The sequence below is a fragment of the Carassius auratus genome, unplaced genomic scaffold (assembly GCF_003368295.1).
Source record: "Carassius auratus strain Wakin unplaced genomic scaffold, ASM336829v1 scaf_tig00016366, whole genome shotgun sequence".
Lineage (NCBI taxonomy): Eukaryota > Metazoa > Chordata > Actinopteri > Cypriniformes > Cyprinidae > Carassius > Carassius auratus.
Window position 1 is genome coordinate 234,964 of NW_020524669.1, and position 20,756 is coordinate 255,719.

Below are 20,756 nucleotides of genomic sequence, written 5' to 3' on the forward strand. Positions count from 1 at the left end.
ATAATGTCATTTAATCTCAATCTCAGTGCAGATGTGTGTCAGCAGTAATGCCCCATAATGCATCTCTTACTGTGTGTTTTATTCTTTACTGACAGGTGGTAAATGATGGAGAATATGGATCAGGACAGACACATTGAATCCAACAGATTCATCAGAACTGAAGTCAGTGATCAAGCGCTGATGTGTGTGTGTTACAGGAGTTTACAGAGACACTGTAAACAAGACACATCTGAAAATGTGTAAAGGGTCTGCTTTTATTTTTATCTGCTCAAAATAAAAACTCAAAGTTGCAGAAAAACAGGATGCTCTTTCTGATGCCTCCAATCTATGATTTTATTTTTTATCTGGAGCGCATCACGAAATTGAACAAACAAATAAAAGATAACACTTTCCATTGCTTCACACATGAGCTCTCCAGCAGATCCTGAACAGTGAGGAAGATCTCAGCTTTACCTCACAACAAGACTGTGACTGTGATTATTAATGAGAGACATGATCCAGCAGAGGATATCATTTCTCATGAGGAAATCATTTATTCATAATTACATTAACATTAATTACCATGTTAAAAATCTAGATAATCATGTACATCTTTTACTCGTTGTGCTATTTCAGACCTTTCATTCCCATTTAGACATTATCAACGACAGCAGAGGATTTGTGATATTCAGAATGAAATATGTTGTGTTTGATTATATAGACAACTTTTCAGTACATCTAAATATCACAAAACAAGTATTTTTACTCTGTATGTTATGATAAAATCTAAATTGTAAATGCTTTATAATGAGATGTACATATACCTTGTTACAAACACTCACAGTATTCAAAAGTCTTGTGATAAACATGTTTAATATGTTTCATGGCCTGAGTTTAAAAACTAATTACTAACCAAATATTGTATTTTTATGAACCAATATTATTGTAACACAATTTGTTCTGAATAAAGTGTATTGAGACTGTAATCATTAATAATAATATCTCCAGCGCCTAAAACACAACCTGAGGGTTAAGATCTGATATGCTTAAAACTCTCTTTATGATATTTCTGATGATTATATTGTATATGAATGTAAATATTTTGTACATATCACTTATTAAACTCTTCCTCCACGTGAAGTTGAGCTGAGATTTATTTCTGGGGGAATCCTGGATGATGATGTTTTTAATGTCTCTGTCAAAATGTCATGCAAATGTTTTCTCACTGAAGTTAATTTATGACACATCTGTCATCCTCTCATCATAACTGTCTTCAGGAAAGTGGTTTATGGAAAGCCAATGGTTATGATTAACGTTCAAACTCATTTTATTTAAACTCAGCGTTATTAATTTCACATGTAATGTGTGTCTCAGTGATATTGTCTGATCTCGTAATCAGGGTCCATGAGGCACCATCAGTATTTAAATCACTTTTATTACTCTCTGTGTAAATTAGGCTCATTGAGTCAGTGATATAGGCTCGCTGGCCACAAACAGGGCGCTTTAACAATTGTAAAACTGTTTGAATGAATTAAACGGAGATTAATGCATTAATAATTGAACATATGACAGAAAAGGGGTATTATTTACAGTACCCAGCGAAAATAGGCAAATAGTTTGTTTAGCCAGGAAAACCAGGAAAAAACATGTTTTAGGTTCAACAGACACTGATGGCAGTAATAGTTTAAATTGTCAAACGCCAAACAGAAACAGATTCTCAGATGACAGTCACTTCTGGGTTTTCTTGGACACATCGATGTGATCGCCGCTCTTTTCTTCCTGACACTCGATCATCATCACGCTCTGACATCCACACATCCGCCTGTGGATCAGTTTAATATAGTTTTAAGTGTATTCATCTCAGATTTATTCATCTTAATGCACATTAATGACTTCTGAATTACTCTGTAGTGATAGAAGACGCTGTTTTAAGGATTAAAAGGTATGTTATTGACTTGTGTTCTTCTGCTTGGTGTTTATGACAGTGTTTAATGTTTCTCTAGTTATATTCCTTTTTACTTTCATAAAAAGACTAAACACAACTAATTTTTTGTGTAATCATGTACGTTTATCAAATCTGTTTGACATCTGTTGACTTGATTCTTACATCTGTTCATATATTTAAATATATCAGGATGCTTTGTTACTCAAGTCTGCTGGATTTGACATTATTTATTGATTCAGATTAAATCATTAAAGTTTCTAAACGGACTGTCAGGCATCAGATTTAACAGCTGCGTGTCTCTTGTCTGTCACATGTGTATAAGAGATGAACAAAGTCTTTGTATCCTCAGTCATGATCTCTGATTTCCCAGCATGCAGTGCACAGCCTCCTCTCCTCAGGACCCCACACAGGCGAGCGGTGACCGGGCCGAACTGACCCAGCTGACCACTAAAGACACGTCCTCTATAGACAGCAGCTCTGATCTGGGCCGCCCCAGAGCGCTGACCTTTGACCTGCTGAACATGTTGATCTGCTTCAAACAGATGGCCATCTTCCTGGAGCCGGTCACAGACTCTGGAGGTGCTGCGGTCCCTGCTCGGGTAAGAGACGTCCCGTAATAATCACTGACTGTACTTCAGGAGACTGTGTCATGTGACTCTCATGAGGAGACTTTGTGTTCGCTCTAAACGCATCTCTGAGTTATTGATGCTGCTGCATGTCTCCAGTATTCAGCTCTTTGTGTTTTCAGGTGAAGGACGCTGATGTGCTTCCTGCTGAGCTGCGTTCTGCTCAACATCCTCTTCCTCACTCAGACTGAAGTGTGTGCATGTATTCTGTACAGGTGTGATGTAATGCAGTAAGTGTCTCCTGGGTCAAATGTCCTCAGACGCAGTGCTCTCTCTGCTCCGGCTGTGCTAGGGTACCTAGTGTTTTGTTTCCGATCTTCATCTTGTTCATCATGCTTTTACATTTAAACTCATATAATGTTGTTTCACTAATCTTTTTTCCCAGAGAAATTGAAGTAACTGTTCTCAGTTTTTGTAAATAAAAATAAATAAATTAATTAATTAAAAAAGGCATTTTTTAATCAATTGCTGCTATGCTGAACCAAAACATTTATAAAGAAGTCATTCCTTGACAATTTATTGTTATTTAGCGCATTGAATCATTCATAATGATGACAACAATGGAGAGAATCATCAGGAAACATTTTTCTTTACAGAAAAGAGGACAATGGTACAAGAGGAATACCAAATCATTGTTTTAAGCATGAAACTGTAGCAGAAGAAACACAGAAATTCAAAAACAATAGACTTGTGACAAAGCCCCTCATTCACTCAGACTTTCACTTTTAGCTTTCATTTTGTCATGTGTATATTTTCTCTTTATTTTTTGCTAGAAAAAGAGCAGGTGAAAAACCAAGTAAGTGTTTCAGAGCTGGCAAAAGAGATTAAAAGAGTGACAATATTTAAACAATTCGTTTAAATATTATTTGATATAGGCAAAATAAGTTATTGGTAAAAAGAAAGGAATTAAAGGGAAGAAAGCTGTGAAATGATGGACAGACAAATGCAGTGCCATCTGAAGATCAGAAGGTCTTTTTCTTGATAATCTCATTAATTATAAGAGAGCACAAGCAGTTATTATATATGTTATAAGAGCATGTAAAATAGATTACTGGAGGGAATTATGTGATAATATTGGAGGAAAACAGAAGCTGGTGACATACAAATAGAAAAATATAACTACATACCAATATTAATAAATGAAGAAAAGCCAATAACAACTGATACTGAAAAGGCTAAACCTTTGTTAAAGTGTTTTTGCAGTAATTCTGATGAAATGAGAAGATGCAGAGAACTTTTAATTAAAGAGGGGTTGTGTTCTGCAAAGTGATGCGTGATACTAAACTCTAAGAATGAGACTGTACAGAATATACATGGATCATAATTATAGTAAGGAAACTAAAATGTTTGCAGATGGATGGAAAGAACCTTGGAAAGTGCCGAGCGAGGCTTTTGAAGCTTTTGAAGCAGTGAGGCTTTTACAACAAACTGCCTTGATGCTTCGAAGGCTTTGACACAGAGCTCTTCCTCGTCATCTGGTGGTCAATAAAATTCTTACACCAACTGTATCATTCAGATGTTTTGTTCATTGGGATGTCATTGTAAGGTTTAATTGTCTATTTAATAAGAATATGTGTCGTAGCAAGGCGGAAATTGTGTGTGCAGCGATAGAGTTTGCCAAATTTATAGTATTTTGCACAATACAATTACAATAAAAACTTTACAGATCCCCTCCTCTCTCGGGTTTACTCCAGTCCTGTAGGGGGCAGAAACGCACCTTTCAGGGGGTTTGACAAGCGTCATTAAGTGAAAGTGAAAGTAAAATGCATCGGCCTGTGTTGTGAAAGTAAAATGCATCGGCCTGTGTTATGAAAGCAGAAACATCTTAACACAAATATCAAAGTGTTGAGTTTCCTTTATTTAGATTTTCTCGATGGAACCTCAAAGATATGGCCATTATGAAGACCACACATCTTTAGATGCATTTCCTCAGAGGTGAGTTTTACACATACAGTGACGAAACTACATCATGAGCGAACTTATCGCTTATATTTTAATTTTGTGCTTTTCTACCTGGAGCTGTATCCCATCCCGACATGTTTTGGACAGTGGTGTTTAGCAAATTATAATTGATGTATTATAAATGTTATTTATACACAATTTTAAAGGTTTCAAGTAGACAAGTATTTGCGTTCAGATGGTCACTTCCGCCTTAGAAAAGAAAAACAGACAAATGTTCTTTTCTTTAAAAAAAAATCAAAACATGATTGACACGGTTTCCTCTTCTAGATTCATCAGCACAATATAAATTGTTTTGACAGGAAGAAATACTGACTGTAAATAATGTGGTGCGGTGTGATGATTATGTTTGCTAGTTTAGACTATTATGTTTTATTTTTAGTCTTGGGTTATTGATATTGATTTTATCGAGGGTGTTTGAATGTACCACAATCGTATGTATCCTCATGTCTAAAATTTGGTCTTTTGGGTGAAGAGTTAACTTGGCAAAAGAAAGTTGGTAAAGATTTTCATGCACAAATTACACAATTCTGTGATTTCCTCAGAATGAATTAAGGTAGAATCATTTTAACTAGTTTATATTAATAAAAATATCCAGTAAATGAACAAACAGTCATTATAAAAGTCAGACTTAGTGATTTTATTTGGGGCCCTAAGCAAATTCCAGGTATCATCTGCTGTAGCCTATATGTTCTTTTACTTTTGTAACCATTCTTTGGTTACATTTTTTTTATCCCTTCACATTACAGTATCTACAGGATTCAGTTATTAGTTAGTAAACCTGATGTTGTTCTAAAGATGTATTACCATGTGGGGGCAATTGTGGCCAAATGTGACTACTTATTGGTTAAAGGGTTAGTTCACCCAAAAATCAAAATTATGTTATTAATAACTCACCCTCATGTCATTCCAAACCCGTAAGACCTCCGTTTATCTTCTGAACACAGTTTAAGATATTTTAGATTTAGTCCGAGAGCTCTCAGTCCCTCCATTGAAACTGTGTACGGTATACTGTCCATGTCCAGAAAGATAAGAAAATCATCATCAAAGTAGTCCATGTGACATCAGAGGGTCCGTTAGAATTTTTTGAAGCATCGAAAATACATTTTGGTCCAAAAATAGCAAAAACTACGGCTTTATTCAGCAATGTCGCAGTGTAGTGATATCCGGTTCATGAACGAATCATTCGATGTAACCGGATCATATTGAACCATCTCCAAATACGTATTAATCAACAATTGACTTAAGCTGTTAACTTTTTTAATGTGGCTGACACTCCCTCTGAGTTAAAACAAACCAATATCCTGGAGTAATTCATGTACTCAAACAGTACACTGACTGAACTGCTGTGAAGAGAGAACTGAAGATGAACACTGAGCCGAGCCTCGTTCACGAATCAAGAACCAGTTTTCGGATGACCAGTAGTTCTTTCGGACAGTTCGATTCAATAAACCGGTTGAAGAAAACGGTTCACCGGTTCTTTTGCGCTCGACGTAATGACGTCATTTGTGATGATTGCCCTTGATTGCAAGCCTTTGATTTACCTGCGCTCATAACATTAGCACAGAATCAGTTCAGAATCAATCACCAAAAGAATCAGTTCAGATGCTCTGTGTGTTGGTTTGCTTCACGCTGAATCACACGTGCGCAGTATCATCAGCTCCTCGGTTCTCGAATCGGACGCGTCTGACAGAAACGGTTTTTGAATCATGAATGAGTCAATCTTTTGTTCGTTATCTGACTCGGCTCGGTGTTCATCTTCAGTTCTGCATATGATTCTGACTTTCCTACATGTTTTGTTTCAGTTCAGTCCAGAAGCACAGACCAGAGTCATCTGAACCCAGCTGTGTGTCCATGAAGAGCGACCGGTCAATGGATCCTCCACATAACTTCAGAGGACACACTGGTCCTAGGTTTAGGTAAGCACTGTAATATACATTTATCGATTCTTCATAAAGCCTGTGATAAAATTAAATGAATAGTTCTTCCAAAAATAAAAATTGTGATATTAATTATTCATCCTCAAGTTGTTCTAGCCTCTTAAGATTTTCATTCATCCTTAGAACACAGTTCGGATATATATTTTGATAGATATTTTAAATGAAATCCGAGAGCTTTCTGTCTCTCCACTGAAAACCTAATCAACTTTCACATGAAAGGCTCAGAAAGGTAATGAAAACATCATGGAAATAGTCCATGTTACTCCAGTGATTCAACTGTAATTTTGTGAAGCAACAATCATTTTTTTTGTGACTATTTCCATGATGTTTTCACTACCTTTCTGCGCCTTCGAAGTTACTTAGGATATTAATGGAGGGACAGAAAACACTTGGATTTCATTCAAAATACATTAAACTGTGTTCGAAGGATGAACAAAAGTCTTTTGTTCAACTTGAGGATGAGTAATTATTGACAGAATTTTCATGAGTGAAATATCCCTTTGATAGTGATTATTTTATCATGGATGCAGTGAAATGCCCCACAAACCCAAATAAAAACACATGTCCTGATTTACAGACAATGACTTAAGGTTAATCCTTCATTTAGTATAAATGTTAAGTTAATTAATAATCCGTAATTTTCACAGTGTCTGATTCTTTCTTTCCTTCATGTTTGTTTCAGTTCAGTCCAGAAGCACAGACCAGAGTCATCTGAACCCAGCTGTGTGTCCATGAAGAGCGACCGGTCAATGGATCCTCCACATAACTTCAGAGGACGCACTGGGCCTAGGTTTAGGTAAACACTGTAATATACAATTATTGATTCTGCATAAAGATTCTGATAAAATTAAATGGATAGATATTACAAAAAATTAAGATTGTGATATTAATTATTCATCCACAAGTTGTTCCAGCCTCTTAAGATTTTCATTCCTCCTTAGAACACAGTTTGGATATATATTTTGATAGATATTTTAAATGAAATCCGAGAGCTTTCTGTCTCTCCACTGAAAACCTAATCAACTTTCACATCGAAGGTTCAGAAATGTAGTGAAAACATCATGGAAATAGCCCACTTTACTCCAGTGATTCAGCTGTAATTTACTGAAGCAACAAGAATGCTTTTTGAGCAACAAAAAAAAATTCAACATTTTCTTTAGTTCTGCTTCAATCCCCATTGCGCATTTTACGAGTGCTTCTTCTTTGTTTTTGGTCCACAAGAGCAACACGACACGTGTGTTGACGTGAGAGCACAATTATCACAAAACAGCCCATACCAGAAGCGCTGTACTGATTGCAAGTAGAGGAACGCTGTATTACAATATTACAGTATTAATAATAATAATAATAATTTTTATTTCTATAGGGCCTTTCCAACACCCAAGGTCACTTTACAATCCAAGTTTAAGGAACAGAAACAAAAAACATCAATACCAGAAGAAAGAACACATACCAAGAGCTGAGAGTAATATACAGAGACAACTTACATAGTAAGATTAGAGATACAGAGAGAATGAATATAAACACCCATAACGGTAAAAATCACAGGCTGAGAACTGAAGAGTAAATACTCAAAGAAAAAAAATGTGTTTTAAGAGGTTTTTGAAGGAGAGAAGGGAGGATGCTTGACGGATATTTTGGGAAAGAACATTCCACAATCTGGGAGCCACAACACTGAAAGCCCTAGCTCCCGTAGTCACCAGACGAAACTTAGTCACCCCTAACAGTCCCTCACTAGAAGATCGTAAGAAGTAGGCAGGAACATAAGGCAGAAGTAAATCAGATAAATATGCAGGACCAAGCTTATGGAGAGCTTTCTAAGTGATAATTAGTATCTTCTAGATTATACTCAAGGATTCAGCAGCCAATGAAGTTGATAGAGGATTGGGGTGATGTGATTACACCACACTCTTTCTTGTGTGAGTAATCAAGTGAGCTGCAGAGTTTCGAACATATTTTTGTAATTTTATATTATTAGCTGATGGGCCATAGAGAAGTGAATTACAGTAATCTAATTGAGATTTGACGATGGCTTTTGTAACAGTTTCAGCATCCATCTGACTGAGAGAGAACCAAATACAAGTGATATTATGTAAGTGGCAAAAAAAACTGTCTTCTCTGCTCGCCCTGTAAGAAAATTGTGTGAAAAATGTTTTTCATTGGTGTAATGTCCACAAAACGGCCTATGATTAGTTTTGTTGAGGTTGAACTGGAATATCCTACATAAAGTCTGTGGCTAGTGCTTCCCTTCACTGTAAAAAAAAAAAAAAGCGCTTTTTTGAGTAAACTTAAAAAAGAGGACTAAAGTACACCCAACTTAAAATAATAACTTAATATCACAAGTTGTCACAACATAAATAGTCATGTTAACCTAAAAAATATGTACGTAGGTCACGTATGTGTTTTCCGCGCATGCGCTTGTAAATAACGTAATTGCGTGATGACGTTAGTTGTTTTCGCGTGAAAACGGGAAAAACAACCATGTTTAACCATGTTTCATCTGAGGTAGAATTATACGGAATTAAAGTTTATTCTGTAATATCTGTGTCTTAAAATATATAAGCCTAACTTTCTGTTGCACTTTACTTCACTGTGTATAATGTAATATTACACTTCAATGGCACCTTATATTTCTTATTGAGCTAGTCAAAATTACAACAGATAAAGTACAGTCGTCGGCTCTAATAGAGCAGATGGAAAAACGTGTGTTGTTTACAATTTGATGCAATCGATCACATTTCACATTTCAAATCACATCAGAAAAGCAAATATTTTAAATAAAAACGAAGGAAATAATCAAACAGTTTTGAGCAAGGGCTTTATTGTCCTAATATGCTGGTATCCATTTAATAATTTGAATTACATTTACATTACATTTATTCATTTAGCAGACGCTTTTATCCAAAGTGACTTATAGATGAGGACAGTGGAAGCAATCAAAAAAAACAAAAAGAGCAATGATATATAAGTGCTATAACAAGTCTCAGTTAGGTAAACACAGTACACGTAGCATGGGATTTTAAATAATATAATAAATAAAAGAAAACCGATAGAATAAAAAAAAGAATAGAGCAAGCTAGTGTTAGAGATCTTTACACACACACACATACATATACAATTGCATAATAAATGAAAATAAAATATAATACAAAAATATTAGAAAGGTAGTAATTAAAAATATTAATTAAAATACAATTAAAATTATAATTTACACTCAGTCTTTATTGCATACTGTTTTATAATGTACTACAGAAAATCCTGCTATTTTAACATAGTATAAATAGAATCTATAGCCATTTGCTCTAAGTGTAAATAGCCACTGCCTTTCTTATTTTAATCTTTCTTTTGCTATGGTTCTTGTTTATCTATTTTAACTATTTTAACTATATTCTGCATGTGAAACATTTAAATAAAGTAGTTGTAAGTTCAGTTGACTACATACAGTATATTTACAGTGTCTGCATCCCATTTTATGCAAGGTGCCTCCAAAAAACCAAACTGATGACAGTGATCTTTTTTTATTTATTTAAAAGAACAAAACAGAAAATATAATTGTATATACAAATATAGATTAAGACTATTTACATGACACAAGAAAAAAAAATCTGAAATTCAAAATCACTGATAAAACAATAAGTCAAGCAGTAGCCCTCAAATTCTTTGAATGGATAAAACCCACACAGGACTCTCCTCCTGCGGTTCCTCACACACAGGTGGACAGTCTTTAAATATCTCACTGCACCGGAGGCACTGGGTCAGAGAACATGACGCCCGGAACTCAGGTTGTATTGTTCTGACAATGCACTCCAGTTCACAACACCTTATTTACATAAAAGAACAAACAATACTAAAGCAATATTGAATCATTTTGAAGAAAGGCAGAAGAGCCCTACAAGGAAAATATTTTACATATATTTTTAAATATATTATAGCATGGTGTTAGAAAAAGTGTTATTTGCTTTGTCTGCAAACTACCTAAGAGATTTAATTTATAACCAACATTAGCATCAACTAAATTAATACATTTTGTCAATTCAAAATGTAGGTTGGCTTGGCTTGAGAAAGCATGGCCTGAAAGTTTTAAGTTTTTTTCAATTTGAAAATGTTACAGTTGAGGGCTATACAGTCTGTCAGAGAAAGAAAAACAGATAATCACAGTTCTCTAGCCACATGAAGTGGGTATCTTCTCTGAATTTCTTTTCACTTACAATGTCCCCAAAAAGTCATATTAAGACATATGAAGGTCAATTTAAGAGGTAACACTTTACAATAAAGGTGTCATTGGTAAACACTCGTTAATGTATTAATTAACATGAACTAACAATGAACAATACATGGGTTACAGTATCTATTAATCTTTGATAATGTTAATGAAAAAGATTACAAAAATGATTTTTTTCTCACACCAGAGGCATGTGTCTTATCCCCTGCGCCAACACCACAATCTCTAAGCATACACAATTTTTTATATTATTCAAATAGTATAAATAAATAAAAGACCATAACACGGGTCAGATAACTTTTTTTATTATTGAAAGTTTGTGTCCAAAGCACAAGGACATACCAAGTCTTGTATATTAACTTCTTTACTCAATGCATTTTACACTGAACTCAAAACATGGTACATAATGCATGTTAAATAAATCCAGTGTTATTTATACCTTAATACGTTAGCAGTCTTGTGGCATGAAGTCACATGTATTTAACATTTTTGTTTGTTTTTAAAAGAACTATTACGTGAAAATTACTATATTGCGTATTTTAACATCAACCTAATCCACTGGGCAAAGTTATGTACAGTGGACGTCTTTTTATGTCTTTATAGACATTGAAAAGACGTCCACTGAGGAGACAGAATGTTTTTATGATGTCTTTTTTAAAAATGTTAATTTTAATGTTAACATTTTTATGTCTTCTGTACGTCCGATATATTAGACATCTAGAGAAGCTCTTATTGAGAATTAACAGAGGTTTAAATGTGTTGATACTTGATTCATTTGAAGTCACCATTGTGGTGATCAGTGTTTGGTTTAGTTGGTATCTTGGTCCAGTTACTTCTTGTGTTGGCTTGTCTCTTGCTGCTATAACGGTGTATTTTAAAATGCTGTTTTTGTGGCGAAGAAAGACAAGATTAAACGAGCTCAGGTGTTATCAGCTCATCAATGTCTACGGCAGTTATCGCCCTGATCAGACATATGCTGTGGCACTATCATGCAGTCTGTAATGATATGACGTTAGCAAATATTAGCGATTTTTTGCAAACATTTCTTTTAGTAACATGACCATTAACATGAACTCACAATTGAATGTAACATAAAACAAATGATTACTTTTCGTTAAAATCTTTATTTATGCCAAAACAGCTTACATTTATGTGTCTTTTTGTTCGCTGTAGCAGCCATGTGCCGAGATAATTCATACCCCTTCCTTTGAAGTGTGGTCCCGAAAAATCTTTGTTTGAAGGGCTATCTGGCCCTTTCTCCTTCCCCCTTCCCCTTCAACCAAAAGAGAATCAAGACACCCCTACCCCTTCACGTGAGGAAAGGGAAATGTTAAGGGGTAGAATTGGGATTGGGCCTAAGAGTGACATGAATGTTCATAGTGACCCGTGTATTGGTGGATTACTTTTACTGATCCATGTAGGAAAATTTACTCTGCATTTAACCCACCCTATCTAGCCTACTGTTGAAATTGTTGATCACCTGTCATTGTTGTTGAGAGAGCCTGTGTGCAACATAATATGTGAATTATATGCATATGACTGCATTAGCTGACCCGATATGTGTAAGATAGATGTGTAAGGGTATGTAGTTTGCTTACTGAAGGCCCTGACTGAAACCCCACGGTATGCTATTTGAGCTGAATATAGTCTATTTCCTATGCTTTTTGGTGCACAAAAAGCATTCTTGTTTCTTCAGTAAATTACAGTTGAATCACTGGGGTAACATGGACTATTTCCATGATGTTTTCACAACCTTTCTGAGCCTTCGATGTGAAAGTTGTTTAGGTTTTCAGTGGAGAGACATGTTCTGATTTCCAGAGAATGACTTAAGGTTAATCCTTCATTTAGTATAAATATTAAGTTAATTAATAATCCTTAATTTTCACAGTGTCTGATTCTGACTTTCCTTCATGTTTTGTTTCAGTTCAATCCAGAAGCACAGACCAGAGTCATCTGAACCCAGCTGTGTGTCCATGAAGAGCGACCGGTCAATAGATCCTCCACATAACTTCAGAGGACACACTGGTCGTAGGTTTAGGTAAACACTGTAATATACAATTATCGATTCCTTGTCAAGTCTGTAGTGAAATACCCTAAGAATCCAGGAATGTAAAATCAAAAGCAAATGCAGATGTAACAATTGGTGTGAACTTGTGAAGGGAATAAGTAATACATTACTGCATTGTATCATTTCATTAGCCGTGTTTCCACTATCGAGCTAAGATCGGGCGTGCTAGTGTGTGCCAGGGCCAGTCACGTTTCCACTGTCACTTCCGGGGCTTGATCGTGCCTCGTCGGGGCTTCCTCGGGGCCAATGGCCAGGGTTTTTTGGCCGACGAAATCCTTGGGCCAAAGCGGGCCAGCTGGGGCTAGAGGAGGGGTTATAAACAAAGGCGGAGTTTCTCCGAGTCTAGAGAGCGTTAGCACGGAATATTTCAGAAAGATAACAGCTATAACACCAGCATTAAAGACGTTTTAAAATAAGTCGAGCTCAAAACATTCTTTCAGTCAGCAGCGAGTGTTTGAAATAACTTGATCCAATGTGGATTAGAATCACCATACAAGGCTGAAATATTTATAAGCGACGAAAAAGATATGCACGCTAAACATATAGTAAACATGGTAAAATATGACCGCTTGAAGAAATCAGACCTTATTCTCTATATCACAATCGTGTTTTTACCTAGGTTTAGGTAAACACTGTAACATAGGCTACATATTTATGATTGTACATCGTTTAAATTACATTTAATATAATATATATATATATATATATATATATATATATATATATATATATATATATATATATATATATATAAAATACTAATATATACATTTTTCAACTGTTTTGATTCTGTGAGTGTTTTCTGGGTGTTGTATTTGCTGCATATGGTCATAATCCAGTGTTTTCTTTCTGGTCTCATTTTACTGGTGTTGGATCCTGTCACTTCTGCTTCATTGTGCCATATTTCCTTTTGGTTGAGCACATAGTGTCTGTGTTTATTATGGGCTCTTCTGTTTGCTCTTACTCTATTGTCTTGAGCACACCTGCTCATTCACCCTGCAGTTCAATTGCTCCACATGTGTTCTTTGTTAAAATCCTTTGTTTATTGCACTTTAAATTGGCCTTGTGTGATTTCTCTTGTATTGGTTTATTTTGCACATCTTGACAGCAATTGCTTTGGTTTTGCCAGCACCCCATTAGGGCTGGGATAAACAATTATTTTTTAAACAATTAATCTAGCGATTATTTTTTCGATGCATCGATTAACGATTAATTTTTTCAGACCGATTCGATTTCGATTATCTCCCCATTAATTGATTACTAACAATTTATACATGTTGATTTACATATCTGAATGAAAAAAAAAACATGAATTCCTTAACATTGCAATATATGTTTATTGCTCTTAAAATTACAAAATAAAAGACTGACTAAGAATGCATTACTTTGCATTTGTATAGAGATAGCATTCAATAAAACCTTGAAGCCTTGAAAACACATAGCTTACTGAAATAAGCTTACTGAACACATAGGGCCTAGCTTACTAAAAAAAGTTCTTCTTTCAGATGAAAAAACAACAACTTGATGTCTAACATTCAATAAAAAAAGGTCACCCAAAATACTTGTTTAGAGCAATTGAAAGAATACAGTAACCAATGTAAACTTGAGGGCTTTAAGCTAATACAGAGAGTGCTTTTCCAAAAAAATAAATAAATAAAAATTAACAGTGGGAGCCAGCAGCCTGTCATGGAGAAAAAATAAATCTCTGAATGCTCCTTGGCGTTCCGCCCTTTTTCTATCATGTCTAATGATTTTGGTTAATATGCACGAGGGAGAGAGAGAGAGAGAGAGAGCGCAAGACAGCGCTCGTGTAGTTTGAAGACTGTGAGTGCGCAAGCGTGCTTGAAACTTTGGTGTTTCGCCCTTTTTATATCGTGTTTAATGATTTTGATTAATATGCACAAGGGTGAGAGAGAGCAAGAAGCGCTCGTGTTGTTTGAAGACTGTGAGTGCGCGCTCAGCTGAGGCTCTCTCTCGTACGCACCGGGTCAGGCGCAGCAGTCATTCTATTCTACATCACTCACCGATCAAATAAGCCTTTGGCAGCCGCCAAAAAAAAAGATCAATGCAGAAAAACCCCTGGATTGGTTATATAACGTTGGACAGAATGTTGATCCGGCCACCGCGTATATTCACGCACATAAGGTAAACGTTTTGCAAACGTCTTTTTAGAGAAATAAAAACAGGTCGACGAATCGATGCGCATATTTTGCGTCGACGTATTATTTGCGTCGACGTCATTGATGACCTCGACGCGTTGTCCCAGCCCTACACCCCATGTTTGAGCTATAGGGATTTTATATAAAATAATATAAAATCATGTGAAAACTATAAAATATATACCAAAACATACAATACAGCTGCAATTATTGTACCAATTATTGTACCGTATTTTTCGCACTTAAAGGCGTTGTTGTTTTTCATAAATTTTTTCAGACTTGAGCTGACTCAAATAACATTATGAACACATACAAGCGTGCACTTTGGCAGAATTCAATTCAATTTGTTTTTATAAGAGAAAAAAAGAAATGTGGAGAATGTCCGGATTGCTCACGCGGAAAGTATAACACAGGCTTTACAATCGCAACTTCATTGTGCTGTTACTACATCGAGCCGAATTTCACAAAATTGTTCAGATCCCGACAAAATCAGGTTTTTTATTTATGCGGAATATAATTGTTTATTTATTTCAATGAATCTAATCGATTAGATATCGTAATATTTAGGCTATAATATTATAAATCAGGTTGGTTTGTATTGGTGATGTAATATGTAAATTATATGCGTGCGGCCCGCCAGTCTTGCACTTGGACCATAATGCGGCCCGGTGGAAAAAAAGGTTGAGAACCAATGGAATAGAAGATACTGCAGTCAAACGTTTGACTGGGTTTGCGTTTTGCATCCACTAGATGGAGCTGTGCTAAAGGGAATGTCAAAATTTTGACAGAGTGCCTTCCATATATAAGGCGCTCCAGTTTATAAAGCGTACTGTTGTTTTTTGAGAAAATTAAAGGCTTTTAAGTGCACCTTATAGTGCGGTAAATACGGTAAATGCAATTGAGGAATGCTCTGTATTTCACTCTCCTACAGATTCACAAGTCTCTCACAATCCATTACTCCCCAGCACTACATCCCACATTGAATGTTTTAAAGTTAGCTTTACTGCAAATGCTCTTATAAAAATATTCTTATACTGCAAAAACCCTCTTATTTCCTCTATTACATTCTGCTCTTGAGATCTACACGTATACAAAAACTGCTAATTATATTCTAATAAAACAAATGCCAAGTTCTGTCATAAAACTTTAGATGGTGCAGATTGATGGGTCGTTAATGTAAACTAATGATATTCACAGTGTTAAACTGTTCGGCACAAGCTGATTGGTTCATGTTGCATAAACAGCCAATGAGCTTGCCTATTTACATTTAAATGGCTGGTTAGCATTCACTATAGCATTTTGCAGTGTGCTTTCAGAGTTACTCTAAAAACCTTCACCTTCCCCAGCTCCACCTGAATAGATCTGCTAAAAGTTAATATATATGCTACTTGAGTATGCTACAGTGTGTCTTAAATAGTCACAGCAGCGTATCGGCAAATGCATTGGCATTAGCAAGTGCCTGTACTTGCTTTGCAGGAGCAATTATTTTCACTAGCAATAACCAACAGTATCAGCAATTCAGCAGCATAGCTGATTTATTATGTCAAGCTCAAATACATAACTTGGTCATATCCATTACCAAACTAAAATATTCTGAGAGTTACATACATTTTACAGCCAAAAAAGTTACTGAAAATGAATGTAATGAATTCAACTTCCTAATCATCGGGAAGAAGGAGGCGGGAACCGGCGCACAATCAAAATGAAACTTTAATAATCACAAAACAAACAAAACAGCGCATCAGCCCCTCATGGATTTGATGCGCGCAAATAAAAAGCAAAACATAAAATAAGGCCCAGGCCTGGTCCTCTCTCGTCCTTCACGGTCGTCGCTCCAGTTTTATATCCTTCCATCTCCTACGTGGGACTCGAGACCGGTGGTGGGTCGCAGGTGCAGCTCATCTCCAATCACTACACCTGGCCTCACTCCTCGTTCCCACGCCTCTCGGCCCCGCCCCACTCGTCACAATGAAGTATTTAAATTGATGTCAAATTTAGTTGAGCCGTCTAAAATCAGTACAGTTAAAATTTTTACAATGATGTAACTCCTTAGATGTACATTTTTTTATTAGTAAAAGTCTCCTAGGATAGAAGAAGTGGATGGATATTCTGAAGCACCTTGACATTTATGACTGATCTTTATTTGAAAAGTCTGTATTTCACTTACAGACCTTTCTTTGTTTCTCTTATTCTGTAATTTCTGTAATGTGTTAAGCCTTTAAATTATAAAGACATATGCTGATATTATGACAGTATTGTAATATACAATCACATCCCTATAATACATCATCATACTAAACAGTGTAGACTAAACTAAAGATCTCTTAACAAACTGATTGTTATCAAAAATACTAAATGAAGGATGCATATATTATGAGGTATAAATACAAATTCTAATAATTTGTTATTTGCAATTTGTTAATCTTACAGTCATGACCATGAACGCGAGGCCCTCAAGTTATTCAGATCAAATCTGCGGAGGAAGTTTGAGTGTCTGTGTGAGGGAACAGCGACGCAGGGAAACCCAACACTGCTGAATGAGATCTACACAGAGCTGTACATCACAGAGAGTGAGAGCGGAGAGATCAATAATGAGCATGAGGTGAGAAAGATTGAGACACAGTCCAGGAGAGCAGCAACAGAGGACACAGCCATCAAATGCAGAGACATCTTCAGACCTTTACCTGGACAAGACGGAGCCATCAGAACTGTGCTGACAAAGGGAGTCGCTGGCATTGGAAAAACAGTCTCTGTGCAGAAGTTCATCCTGGACTGGGCTGAAGGGAAAGAGAATCAGGAGGTCCAGCTCATATTTCCACTTCCTTTCAGAGAGATCAACCTGATGAAGGACAAAACACTCAGTCTTTTAGGTCTTCTGCATATTTTCTTTCCTGAAACCAAAGAAATTAAACCATTCAGTGGTAAATATAAAGTGTTGTTCATCTTTGATGGTCTGGACGAGTGCCGTCTTCCCTTAAACTTTGACTGCAGTGAAACTCTACAGGATGTGACCAAAGAGACATCAGTGGACGTGCTGCTGATGAACCTGATTGTGGGGAATCTGCTTCCCTCTGCTCTCATCTGGATCACCTCCAGACCAGCAGCAGCTGATCTAGTCCCCTCTGAGTGTGTCCATCGAGTGACCGAGGTACGAGGCTTCAATGATCCTCAGAAGGAGGAATACTTCTGGAAGAGAATCAGTGATCAGAGTCTGGCTGAGAGGATCATCTCACACCTGAAGTCATCAAGGAGCCTCTTCATCATGTGCCACATCCCTGTCTTCTGCTGGATCTCAGCCACTGTTTTAGAGAAGATGATGAGTGAAGCAGAGACTGGAGAGATTCCCAAGACTCTCACTCAAATGTACACACACTTCCTGATCATTCAGACCAACATCAAACATGAGAAGGACTATGAGAAGAAAGTCAAAGATGAAGACATGATCCTCAAACTGGGGAAACTGTCTTTCCAGCAGCTTGTGAAAGGTAACCTGATCTTCTATGAGGAAGACCTGAGCGAGTGTGGCATTGATGCGACTGAAGCATCAGTTTACTCAGGATTGTGCACTCAGATCTTCAGAGAGGAGTTGGGCTTGTATCAGGGGAAAGTCTTCTGCTTTGTTCATCTGAGCATTCAGGAGCATCTCGCAGCTCTATATGTGCTGCTTTCATTCCTGCTGGACAAGAGAGATGTGCTCAATGAAAGCCTCAGCTCAAAACATTCACACGAGTTCATATGTCACACAATATCTGACCTGCATCAGAGAGCCGTGGACAAGGCTTTACTGAGTAAGAACGGACATCTGGACCTTTTCCTTCGATTTCTTCTGGGTCTCTCGCTGAAGTCCAATCACACACTTCTGAAAGCTCTTCTGACACAAATTGTAAACATCCCGTTCAGTGAGGAGAAAACAGTTGAATACATTAAAACAAGAATAAGACTGATTCGCTCACCAGAGAAATCCATCAATCTGTTCCACTGTTTAAATGAACTCGGTGATCAGTCTCTCGTCAGTGAAGTCCAGGAGTATCTCAGTTCTGGAGGTCTGTCAAGAGCTAGACTGTCCTCGACACAGTGGTCAGCTGTTATCTTTGTTTTGTTGACCTCAGAGCAGTTGGATCAGTTTGATTTGAGTAAATACATAAGCAAAGACCAAAACCAAAACCACATGACTCCTGATAAACTTCTTCTGAAGCTCTTGCCTGTCGTTGAAGCCTCCAGATCAGCAAAGTGAGTAGCACTGAGTGTAATATTCAGATTTGTGTGTGTGTGTGTGTGTGTGTGTGTTGAAATACTGTTTTTCTTTTCTCTATTGTCAGTGGTAGTATCAATTTTAACCCTCTAAGCGCCAAAGCCACAAAATTGCGACAAGACGTCATACTTAATAAAACAGACTGTAGTTCCTAATATGGTGTAATATCTCGATTGTATTCCAAACAAAAAGAAACAAGTGATAATTTTGTCCCTTTGCCCAGCGGGATTGAGGGTGGCAGGGGTGAACATGGTCGTAGTCTCCAGAGTAGATCTGTTTCTGATCACACAGGCTCTAAGAGCCGCCAGCAGACAGTACAGGTGCAGTCAGTGTGGAGCAGGTCTGTGTGCTGTGCAATGAGAGGTATCATACTCTCAATGACTATAAACTGTGTCACCTAGATACATGGTTGGGCAGATAGCTGGACAACTGACCAAAAAAAAATTGATACATGCATTTTGACATGGCATAGTAATGTAATAATAATTTACTACTTTTTCCTGTTTTCCTGCTTGTTTGTTTGATTGTTTTTTTTATTATTTTTCCTGATTATTTTGTATACTTTTACATACATAACATGAACATTAGCACTGTTTAAGGCACACACTGTGAAAACAGACCTGTGTGCAGGCTTTATTTTTTATTCAGACCGATAAAAGGTAATCTTTTCCAATAACTGTAGAACTTTTTTTGTACTTTTTATAAGGCCATTTTTTTCTAAAAGTGACCATTATCTTTTGAGTCAAATTCTTTCATCATCAGTGAATTAGAATAATAAAACATTTGGGCTGTTACCAAGCAAATGAAAACAACACAGAAGCTGCATCTGAAGTGACACTATGATGTATTTACACACTGTTTAATGCAGGACATGATTCAGTTAACCTGCACCTACAAATGCAGAAATAATTATTAGATATATAAAACATATAATGTTGATATTTAAAATGATTTTAAACATGAAAAAAGGTTGAAATGTGAAATTAAATCTGCCAGTAGGTGACAGCAAATCACTGTTAATAAGTGAGTCTTTATGATTGAACTGAATCATTGAAACGGTTGATTCATTCAGGAACGAAACACCATCATGCTCTGCTCAGAGATGCAAAACTGTGCTGTGGCTGTGTTTGGAATAATTTTGTTGGCAAAATAGTGAAATATTAATATTATAAATAAATAATAATTTCCTATCTGAAGTACAGAACCCATAATTGTTTTTCACAGCAACATTGCAATATCACAGACTTGACAGGTTTTCCCGAGACGTTTCCTCTGATGTCTGAGACCTGTCTGGCTGAGGATGTACAGTTTAACAAGTCTTACCTCCCTCAGACTCATCCTCTGATCAGATCAATCTGATGTCCATCTACAGGAGCCAATAATGATCGAGTCAGAATAAGAGGATCAATATTATTTAGAGACTTTCTTTAGTTTGGTCATGTTTTCATAGCCTGCCTCATCCACGTGTCCGGCTGCAGTTGTGACATTTAAACACAGACGCAGACTCTGCTTCACATCAGCTTCAGAAAGAGCTTCACAACTTTAATAATGATATGCCCTTTATATTTCATCATATGAGCTCACAGATATCTAATTAAGAGACTCT

At 36.5% G+C, this 20,756-nt stretch overlaps 1 protein-coding gene across 4 annotated transcripts in view; it reads left to right on the top strand.

The window, feature by feature from the left end:
• LOC113075098 (NACHT, LRR and PYD domains-containing protein 12-like) overlaps nucleotides 1-20,756 on the top strand; it is a 131,382-nt gene that overhangs the window by 83,482 nt on the left and 27,144 nt on the right. For 2 of the 4 annotated variants that reach the window (XM_026247824.1, XM_026247825.1), the window contains exons 12-15: nucleotides 6,315-6,428; nucleotides 7,132-7,245; nucleotides 12,596-12,709; nucleotides 17,329-19,128. The exons of the other annotated variants lie outside the window; for them this stretch is intronic. In XM_026247824.1, coding sequence (XP_026103609.1) covers nucleotides 6,315-6,428; nucleotides 7,132-7,245; nucleotides 12,596-12,709; nucleotides 17,329-19,128 — 2,142 coding nt within the window. The remainder of the gene's footprint in view (nucleotides 1-6,314; nucleotides 6,429-7,131; nucleotides 7,246-12,595; nucleotides 12,710-17,328; nucleotides 19,129-20,756) is intronic. 4 annotated transcript variants of the gene reach the window in all.